The 11,096-nt window shown below is 32.8% G+C and overlaps 2 protein-coding genes across 2 annotated transcripts in view; both read right to left on the bottom strand.

Annotated features, from left to right (window-relative positions):
• Nucleotides 1-4,842: 4,842 nt before the first annotated feature.
• On the bottom strand, nucleotides 4,843-7,459 carry LOC102587357 (probable LRR receptor-like serine/threonine-protein kinase At4g08850). Its single transcript, XM_006363385.1, has 2 exons — nucleotides 5,350-7,459; nucleotides 4,843-5,219 (listed from the first exon to the last, which is right to left on the bottom strand). Exons 1-2 carry the CDS (start codon nucleotides 7,457-7,459, stop codon nucleotides 4,843-4,845), a joined length of 2,487 nt encoding a protein of 828 aa, XP_006363447.1.
• A 1,345-nt stretch (nucleotides 7,460-8,804) lies between these two features.
• The window catches only part of LOC102587675 (protein FAM98B-like), a 3,780-nt gene continuing 1,488 nt past the window's right edge, over nucleotides 8,805-11,096 (bottom strand). The window contains exons 2-7 of the mRNA XM_015303439.1: nucleotides 10,730-10,810; nucleotides 10,506-10,594; nucleotides 10,346-10,420; nucleotides 9,618-9,679; nucleotides 9,042-9,203; nucleotides 8,805-8,911 (exon numbers count right to left, since the gene is read on the bottom strand). Of these exons, the coding sequence (XP_015158925.1) occupies nucleotides 8,805-8,911; nucleotides 9,042-9,203; nucleotides 9,618-9,679; nucleotides 10,346-10,420; nucleotides 10,506-10,594; nucleotides 10,730-10,810 (576 nt within the window). The remainder of the gene's footprint in view (nucleotides 8,912-9,041; nucleotides 9,204-9,617; nucleotides 9,680-10,345; nucleotides 10,421-10,505; nucleotides 10,595-10,729; nucleotides 10,811-11,096) is intronic.

Here is an 11,096-nt window from a genome sequence, read left to right on the forward strand (position 1 = left end):
AAAAAAAAAAAAAAAAAAAAAAAAATATATATATATATCTAACAATACCAAGGCCAAAATATTAGTTGCATCAGCTGAATGATTAAAACAAAAACATAGAAAAAAAAAAAAACTAATGTGAACTTTGAGAGACTCCTTAAAAAATATCATCTTCATAAGACGAGAGTTGTGAAAAATGATGATTTTGAACTAGATGTGTGGTCATACTTACTAGGAGAGATAAAATTAGATATATTTAAAATAAGGTGAGTTAGGTTGAAATAATTTGGATATATGAAAAGGAATGCATAGATAAATCAACTTGGAGATGTGAAATATTATCCGTAGTGAATTTAAGTAGAAGTAAAAGTAAATTAGAGAATTATTGGGAAGAGGCAATTAAATAAGACACGGCATATCTTTTCAATTTACTGATGACACGATATTAGATATGAGGTTATGAAACATATAAATCAAAATAGAAAATTAGCACTAGATAATTAAAAGTTGTCTCTTAGTTTTCAGTACTAGTAATACTATTCCTTTAGTTTCTTTAGGTAGAAAAAAAAAAGGCAACTAAGTCTGTTATAGATATTTGCCATGTCCAGTTGATTTTGATGTCTCTGATAATCTCATAAATTAGTTGAACATTGTTTCGCTTTGCCTTTAATAAAATTTGTTTGAGAAGTTGATATTGGAATGGATAGTATCCAATCAATCTTTCATGCATTACACTAGCCAGTAGTCAAGATTTTTGTATTAAATTGTTCAAATTTATTGGTCACATATCAACTTATGTGTATTTTTTCCCTCTCTACGAAACTTAACATTTCGTATTAAACGTACTCTAAGTATCATACTATTAGGGGAGTGTCCGTGCTAGGATATAGACCACTATAAAAAGAAATGGTAACATAGACCGTAATAGCATAATCAATATTGTAAGGAAGTATCTGATTTTTCACTTTGTTTGACACAGAAACTACCAAATTGGGCAGAAAATTGGCGAAGACAACAAAGCGTAGGGGAAAAAAATACTTTCATCATAATAAGTGTGAGTTAATCGGACGAACGAACTCAAGAAATAGACAGACACAACATGTGAAGAGAAACAACAAGACGTCATTTTTGCACAAGTAGAGGAACGATTTGCAGATCCAAGAGAGGAAAAACGAAGACGCAACTTTGTCGTTCTCACAAGCAGCAAGGTCGGGCACAACAAAAGTACTGTTGGTCTTGCATATTAGGGCACGAAGGAAGGGGATTTTTTCCAAGGAACATTAAAGCAACAATCTATTTACGTGGATGTCAAAATACATAGGGAGTAACTAGGGGAATAAAAAAACAGACATATGGTCAATATTGTTAGGTCAGTAGAAAAGGTAAATGACGACAAAGAGCTACTCACACTTATTTAATTAGATGTGTGTGATTAACAAATAGCCAAACTATTAACTATTGTATTCAAACATTTAGGAGTATATATAAATCTGACATGATTCAACATGCTTAAATTTTTTGAAATATCTTTACGCATCACTTCTATCTCTCATGAACTAATCACTCATTGCCAAATTATATCAACAACATTTTTTTGCATCAGTTAGAATCTTCACTCTATTACATCCATTGTTGATGGCATATCCAACAACTTTTCTAATAGTAATTGGTTTGGCTGTCACAACTATTTTTACATATTGAATTGGAGAACCATGGACATGACAGAGTTTACCAAAGCTATTCAAAGCCACAATATTGATACTTGTCCTTCTATCTCATTCAACAATCCTTCATGTGTCAATTATAAAACTCATCATCTTGTAAATTTATAAGTTTAATCACATGATGATTTCTCAACATATGAATTGACAATATCTTGTTTAGGTATTAATTCTAGTTAAAGGTTGACCCACTCTTAGGGTGTGGGTGCATGTGCACCCGTTCACTTTGAATTTTGTTATTGTGTATATGTGTGTATATTCATAAACAAGGATTATATAATTAAATGTGCACCCTAAAACACATAAGTTGAGTTGGTATAGTGGTCCAACACCTCGCCGTTGAGCATCTTAGCAACTTGCGTGTCTCGAGTTCAATTTTTATTGTTTTATTTTCTTTTTGTCAATTTTAATTGTTTTTACAAAAAAGGCCTAATAAAAAACCTGAAGCGAGATTCTAACTAACCATCTCAAAGTGTACACTAAGGGTCAAAACCATCAAATAATAGATTGAACTATGCTAAATTTTGTTTAATTTATATTTATGTATTGCTTCACTAACTCACATTCACTTTTAGCAGTGCCCGTCGTCTTCCAATCCTGGGTTCGCCTTTGGTTCTAATGTCCTTCCACATTGTTAAGAGACCCGTTTGATATGTATGAAAATAATGTTAAATATTTGTATTAATTAATTAAACTTGATTATTTCTCACATCTCTCATCCCAACCATCCCTCTTATGGGTATGCATTCAATTTTTCAATTTGATTTTATACTATTCGATTTAAATTTTTTGATTTTTTGAGTTTGAAAAAGTGTAACCCAAACTGATCCAAAATAAATTTAGTTTAGTTTGATTTTCCTCTATTGGGTTCAACTTTTTTCAATTTGATTATTCGGTTATATCAATAATTAATATATTATATATATATAATTTGATTTTTATTTTTTTAAATTCAAAACCAAACTAAAAAACTAAACAAAGTATATTCTAAATCCAAAATCAAACCTAAAAACCAATTCAAATAAAAAATTAATTTAATTTAATTTTTCGATTTAATCCAAATAGTGCACAGCCCTAATCCCTCTATCTCCTTGCTTTGACCTTTCATAGTAATTATTTTTTATACCACAAAAGAACAAGTAAAATTCACTTAACAAAAGATTATGGTGGAGTGATACTCTTCATACTTAACCAAAAGATATGAAGTCGGATGCACTTTACCTAATATGAGACATTCTGGCACGAACTCAGATCTAATCCAACGTGGATATCGGATACCTGCTCGGAATCCATAAAAGTCACTTATTTTCCTTAAAGACCCAAAAAGTACTCTACTTTTCATCCAAACTTGGAAGATTTCTTGAGAAATCATTTGTTTCTTTTCATACAACTGAGATATGTAAATGTTGTGATAACATGTTAATATGTTTTGTTTATCTAAATTTTGTTTTGAGCATAATTTGTGGCTTCACCCAAAAACCACCATTAAAATGGACAACTTTTGTTCCAGTTCCAAACTTAACCGTAAAGCTAAATGTTTCTTTTAATTCCTTTCATATTGTCATTAAAACATTGATAAAAAGTAGTGAGAATGTTAGAAATCACTATTTTCTTGAAGGAAAAAGAAGAAGTGGGAGTCAGAAATCTCGTGTGGAAAGTGCCGCTCACTGCATCGCCTTATTAGGCGATGCTGCGTTTGCACATATGCAAAGATCTCATCATTCTCCACAATTTTCTTCATTAGAAGAAAAAATATGTAACAAAACTATCTTCTCATAACCCAAATAAATAAATAAAAACAAATAGGAAAAAAAAAAAGTTTTCGCCATTCAGATGGGTGAAAACTTACGAGCAGCTGCTATGAGAAGAAAGGAGGTGAAGGGTTATGGATTTAATAGAAGACTCTGACGGCGATGCTTTATAATATTTTGCCCTAATGCAACTCATAATTTTCTGTTTTGCGTCTCCACCTAATCTAACTACATCCCCCTAATCTACGGCTAATATCATACTGTACTATTTTGGAGATGCCACATGATTTTAATTGACATTTGGATATGTGATTTGAAATAAGTATGATTTTGATTTTATTTATTTTTAAATGTTAAAATTTGATCCATAAGTTTTATCTGCTCCTCATTTTCATATTAATTAAATTGTTGATACATTTTTTAAAATTAATTTAATTGTTTAATTTTCAATACTACTTTTAGAATGTTTTTTCAATTTTACCCTTCATTAGTTAGTATTGGAATTAATTATTAATTAATGTTTAGTTATTTTAATCATAATTTTGATAATAATTAATAAGGGTAGAAATGGAAAGTTAAGCTTAATTTATGTCTTAATCTTCTTTTCTTAAAGGGTGTGAAACACCTCAACAATTCAATTAATATGAAATGGAGGGGGTAAGAAACAAACCTATTATTTCAAATTTTACAAAAAAAACAACAACTTATATTTGGCGTGAGAAGATTATTTGTACGATGTGAAAGAATTTAAAACTAGCTAGCTAGTTACTATTAAATATTAATGTTTACTAGTGAGTCTTTATATGTATACGCAAATATTTATTTATAAAAAAAACATAAAATATTTATGATTTATCAATACGATATCTACAAATATTCTAATATCTTATTTATGAACTATAATATATTCATTTTTATAAGATTATGTATTCTTTTGTAAGATTGTCTATACTCAATTATATATAATGAGCATACTTTCTCCTACTCCTCCTACTATCTGCTAGGATTAAAATCATTTTATTCATATCAATTGCAATTATATTGAGTTTGAAAAGTCTCTCAATACATATTATATTTGCTAATTACAGCCTTATTATAAACAAAAACATATTTGATGTAGATATCAAATTCTTTTCCATTTCAGGAACATTGTTGAGAATCACAATCATACCTTCACTAAGTAGATCATGAATAATGACTTGTAGTTCTTGATCTTGATACACGACAATCTATGTTATTGTCAACTATTTTAAATTCTAAAAATTTGTTCAGAAATTTCTTCAATCGAACATCGTCAATCTTGTATTTCTTGTCAAAAATGTTTGACAACACTTAGAATTCATATACTAACAAATACAGTAATGTAAAGGTATGCAAAATAAAAATAAAAATCAACATCTTAGTAGTGTTGGTTCAAGCAACTGGCCTAATGTAACAGTGGAGAACAAGCCTTTTGAAGGCCAATTTTCTTTTGATAAAGATGCACAAACTTGCTTCATACTTGGCCGAGCTAGAGGACTCTGATGAAGACACGCGAATGCTAGTTTTGTGATCTTGATCAATTCTTCTGCTTCTTGTTTTCCAGGAGCTAGTGTCCGTTTGTCAATCAATTCCTTTAACAGCGTTCCATTCACTCCTGATGCTGGCGAAAATGATGATATAGCTTGAATAATATCACCTGGATGATGACCTAGAATAACTTCTAGTGATAGCACCCCGAAGCTGTAAACATCACTCTTCTCATTTACCTTCATTGTGTAAGCAAGCTCTACAAACAAATTAGAAAATTGTGTGAAAGAGTGAACGATTTTGAAGTAATGAATTCCTAGTTACTGTTTCAATTTGTTTGTCTGATTTTGACTTAACACGAAGTTTAGAAAGTAAAGAAGACTAAATACCTGGAGCTACATAGCCAAGAGTTCCAGCAAACGATGTCCAATTGGTGGAGTTAGGCCTTAAGAGTTTAGCAGTACCAAAATCAGAAACATGGGGATTGCCTTCATCATCTAAGAGAACATTGTTACTTGATATGTCTCTATGAACTATAGGAGGTGAACACGCGTGATGCAAGTAACACAACGCGTTTGCTATCCCCTTGACAATATCAACCCTCTTGAGCCAATTTAAATCTCTTGCTCTACCCTCATTGCTAAGGTTTTGTGACAAGTTTCCTCCTTCCAACAACTCATAAACCAAGAATGAATGGCGCGCGTGTGAACAGAACCCATAAAGCTTCACAATATTCCGATGGCGGATGTTTACTAGAGCTTGTATCTCTTTTGAAAAGCTTTTGATCAAGTTGTCATCAGATTCTTCATCTTCTAAAGCATGAACTTTTTTCACTGCAACAACTTGACCACATGGTAACTCAACCTTATAGACACTTCCATGTCCTCCCTTCCCAATGCAATATTTGCTATCAAAGTTTTCTGTTGCTGCAATTATGTTTTCATGTGCTATTTTCCCATCAAAGCCCCTAACTGAAAAAGAATTTCTGGATGGTTCTCTAAGCTGAATACTTCTATTTCTTTTCCTTTTCATTCGAAAAAGTATACAAGTAATCACAAGTAGAAGCAAGGCAACCAAAATTAGAGACAGAGTTAAGGTCAGTATAAGCTTTCTACTTGTTCTCTCTTTTTTCCTCAATGAAGAGCAAGGTCTCATACCAGTATGATCATTGCTGCATAAATCCTTGTTATCTCTTAATTCTTCACGCGATGCATTTTGAAATGCCACGATCTTGGGAAGGGGACCAACCAATTGATTGCAAGATATATCAATTGACCTCAAACTAACGCGTTCATTGAAACTAGGCGGGATTGAACCAGACAAGTTATTACGCGAAAGATTCATTCTTTCCAAACTTCTCAAACTCCCTATGTGCCACGGTATCTCACCACTGAGCATGTTATAACTGAGATCAAGATAGGCTAAAGAGTGCAAGTTACCTAAATTAGAAGGAATAGTTGTGTTCAGCATGTTCTTGCTTAAATTCAAGTACCAAAGCTGCCTACAATCTCCTATTTCTCCTGGAATCGTTCCACTCATATTATTCGCACCTAAGTCAAGTTTTGTAAGTTTAGACAACTTCCCCACTTCTATAGGTATTTCTCCTGAAATTCTATTCTCATGTAAATCAAGTTCCAGCAAGAGAGTTAGCCTCTCTAAACTTTTAGGAATTTCGCCGGTCAAGTGATTTGAAGAGAGATAAAGCATTTCTAGTTTGATCAAATTTCCTATTTCAACTGGTATGGCACCAAACAAGTTGTTCTTGGAGATCTTCAAACTTGTTAGATTATGAGAAAAGCCCCATTGTGACGATAACTCGCCATATAGTTTATTGTGACTCAAATCCATGTAAACTAGACTTGGATAGACACCAAAAGCTTCTGATATATTGCTAGACAATTGGTTACCATCAAGCCTAACTCTTGATAGCGTAGAGCAATTTTTCAAGGTTTTAGGGACATGACCAATAAATTTATTGTCATATGCTATGAATTTAGCAAGTGATCCACCAAGGCACACATTTTGTGGCAAATGACCAGAAAAATTGTTCTCTGCTACTTGAAAAGTTTGCATATGTGTAAGATTTTCAAACTCTTTTGGAAGTGATCCATTGAGTTTATTTCTAAGCAAACACAAATGCACAAGGGATTTTAAGTTACCAAAACTTGAAGGGACAGGGCCATAGAGTTCATTACCTGATAAAAATAACAACTCAAGTTTAATCAAGTTACCAATAGATGAAGGGATAAAGCCAATAAAACGATTTATCGACAAGTCTAACTGCTTGAGATTCTTCAATAGCCCTATTTCATGTGGAATCACTCCATCAAATTGATTGTAACTCAAATATAGGAAACTTAATCTTGAAAGATTGAACATGTTTTTTGGAAGTGTACCATTGAGTGAGTTACTGGAAAAGTTAATCAATTGAAGATGAGGAAAAGAAGTGAAATTTAGATGGTGAAGATTACCTCTAATCCCATAATTTGCAAGATTCATTTGATTAACTCTTCCAATATTATCACAAAAAATGCCACACCAATTATGACAAGGATTAGTACTATTGCTAGTAATTAACCAAGAGGAAAGGAGTGTTTGGCTTGTATTTTCAAGACTTGCTTTCCATTTTAAGAGAGAAAATGCTTCAAGTGAAATTGAATTAATTGAATGTCTTTCAGAAGCATTTAGATAAGATTTAGCAAACACATGTTGATCAAAACAAATAGTTATAAAGATCAAAAACTGAGTAATGAAAATTGTGTTGGATAATGAGGATCTCATTTTTTTTCTTGAAAAAAAAACAAACACCAAAGGCCTAATTTTTTTTGGCTTTGTGGGAATGCTGGACAGTGGACATAATGATTTATGGACTGGTATTTATAAAAGGAAAAAAAGCCTCATGTTTCCAAGTGGGAAACCAAGCCAAAATTAACAGCTCTTGTACTAGTATTATATATTTGCTTTTCGTTTGGGTTAATTTAAATATAAATAACTTATTTCTTAATAGGTATCGCTAGAATATGTAACTTATTTCTTAATAGCTACCGCTAGATTTGGATTTCTTCTTTAATTTAATCCTCATGGAAAGTAAATTATAGAAAAAAAGCTTCAAGTCAACTTAAAAATATTTTAATCAGTAGAGTTGAAATAGTGAAGTACTTTTAGTTTTAGCCATATAGTAGCATGTAAAAGCTTATTAAATTAAAAAAGTGGTATTAGTTTTTCCTCTAACAGTTTAATTTTGCCGACCTCGTGGTTTACGCAGCACAACAACTAAGACTAACATAACATATAATTTATTTTCTTGGAGGTGATAATGTAAAATAATTTTGAGTAGCAAAAAATATTTCTACTGGGAAGAAATTGAATAAAGCTAAAGAAAAACAAAATGTATAATAGCTTATCTCTTATCACCTCCAGATAAAAGAAATTTATTAAACTAATTTATGTACTTCTTTTTCTCTAAGTTTAGTTTAATCACTTCACGTGGTATTTTAAAACTAATAAAAATGATATTGCTAGAAATTAAAATAAATGATAGGCTCATAAATTAAATTTCCTAAAAATTGTAAAAGTATATATGTTCAATTTGTAAAACGACATACAAAGACAGATCAAATCCACAAGGAGAAGTAGGTGTGTCAAAATCAACTCATTGGAAAAAAAACATGACTCGCTTAACCTGTTCATTTATTAGCTTAGATCATTTTGATCGTTTGCACGATCACAAGTCATATCTTACCCTAAAAGAATGAGAGGAGTATTGGACTTGAGTTTCTGTTAGATTTTGAAGAACACAAGCATGGACACATTGTAAAAACAGCAAGTGAATTGTCCTAAACTTTCAGACATAAGCAACTGATGCCCGAACAGGATCATTTGATTTAGTAGCCTGAGCACGACCTCTACCTCGTCCCTGTACTTGTCCCTGTCCTTGGCCTTGGCCCCGACCTGCAAGAGATCCGATCTCATGTTAAAAGATAAGACGTTGGTGTCATATATATAGCAGAACCAATATGTTTTACACGAAAAGTTAGTAGTACTATATATGTATCTTAGGTGAAAAAGGATTGTAGCATACCCTGGCCTTGAATGGGCATTGAACCAGCTACTGCACCATAGTTGTTACCACGTCCACGATTACCACGACCTCTTCCTCCAGTTCGGCCTCTACCATTATATCCACGACCTCCTTTCCATCCGCCCTCTCCACCATTTCCAGGCACACCATCATTAAAACGCCCTGTACACAGTAAACCAAGATGTGTAGGAAAAGAAGCAGACAAAAAAAGGAAGTTGGTGCATTAAGCTCCCACTATGTGCATAGTCCAGGGAAAGGTGGGACCACAAGGGTCTATTGTACGCAGCATTACCCTGCATTTTTGTAAGAGGCTATTTCCACAACTCAAACGTAACCTATGACCTCTTATCACAAGGCAACAACGGTACCAGTTACTCTAAGGCTCCTAGGAAAAGAAGGAAATTCATAACATAATAAAAAATAAGGAGCTACATATAGATAGAGATAAAATAACCAAAATAAACATTATGTTCAAGCCGCACCAGTCACCACCTTCTTCATGAGAAAATTCAAGAATTTTAAAAAGATAATGAAAAAAAAAAATGTTCCCTAATGAAAAACCAATGTATGGTGTACCTCCTCCATAATCATGTTCGGTCAGTGGTCTGACTTGATCTGCTGGAATAGGTGGCTGATACCTGCAAATTTCGACTGCTTATGAGACAATTTATGTGTCTTAAAAGGGGCATAACAAGAAATGCAAGCACAAAGACATAGTTACACCATCTGCAACTTCATGATATCCATAGTTGCTACACGTACCAACCGGGATGTTCAGAAATGGATTTAAATTATATACACTGACAAAACAATGTAAAGCATTTTCACATCAACGTATTTTAAGCTGTTGTAGCATGTAATTTGCCTTATTTTCCAGGTTACCAATTCCACTTTTCATGGACAGTTACTTGTAGTTGCCTTTTTGGACAATCAGATAGTGTAAATTTAGTATATACTAGTACTAGATGTTAAAAAAGAAACAGTAACAGTATCTTATACAAATGAGTCAATATTACTAACACATACTAGTTCTTATCAAAAGAACGATTAGACATACTGTTAGAGGTATTGTTTTGAACTATTAAACCAGATGGCCAAATCTAATAGGAGTAGTATTAATCATTATAAGTAATAATGCCAATTGTACCATAGTCCAGATTCTACTAGTATGGTGATGAGGCATAGTTGATTGACTGATCGAACATTTACTAAACGGTGGTCATGACCAATTCAAGAAAAGGAAGAGCACGAAATGCAGTGTTGATATACTATACTATACTATACTATAAATCATGATTACTAACCCGGCTGATGAGGTATCTAACTCCTCCTTTGAAAGGATAATTGTTATGACGGACACATGACGAGTAGTCTCGAGCCTGCATATTATTAGTTAATAAATAAAGAAACTTATTGAGCAAACATCCCAGACCAGAAAAAAGTTACTTGATGGACTAATCTTACGGAAGAAGTCCTTCTTCTAAAGGTTCCCACGTATCAGTGATATCAGTTGAACCAATCGATGTGATCTGATGAAGGCCAACCATCTTCCTCTGATGCATAAAGATTACATGCTTTATCGATCGAGTAATTGGAAACAGAAACTAGATACTACATGCTATTGAAAAAAATACTTTCAAAGAGAATTCAGTAAGTGGACATAAATCACATAGACATGCTGCGCGCACCTTTATTAATTCAGCTATCATTACTGTTTTGCTAATGGCTCTGCCCATAGACTTAAGAGCAATTTCTTTAGATCCTTTCTCCTGCAAAACAACAAAATTGTCTAGACGCTAAACTCGCACAAACATGAAAGCTTAAATCCATCACTTTCTAACGATTCAATGGAATCAAATATTTGAGTTAACTCACAAACAGAGCGGGAATATACCAAACAAATTGTGGCATTGTAGTGTTACTCAAACTAAGGTGCAATTTCATCAGTATTTAAGATCCATTGATATTAATATGATTCAATTAGAATGCTTGTTACTTTGTAATTATCCCAAGTTTGTGTCCTACTATCCTTTTTACTCTGCCCCCCACCCCCCC

This window comes from Solanum tuberosum, unplaced genomic scaffold (assembly GCF_000226075.1).
Source record: "Solanum tuberosum cultivar DM 1-3 516 R44 unplaced genomic scaffold, SolTub_3.0 scf00434, whole genome shotgun sequence".
Classification (NCBI taxonomy): Eukaryota; Viridiplantae; Streptophyta; class Magnoliopsida; order Solanales; family Solanaceae; genus Solanum; species Solanum tuberosum.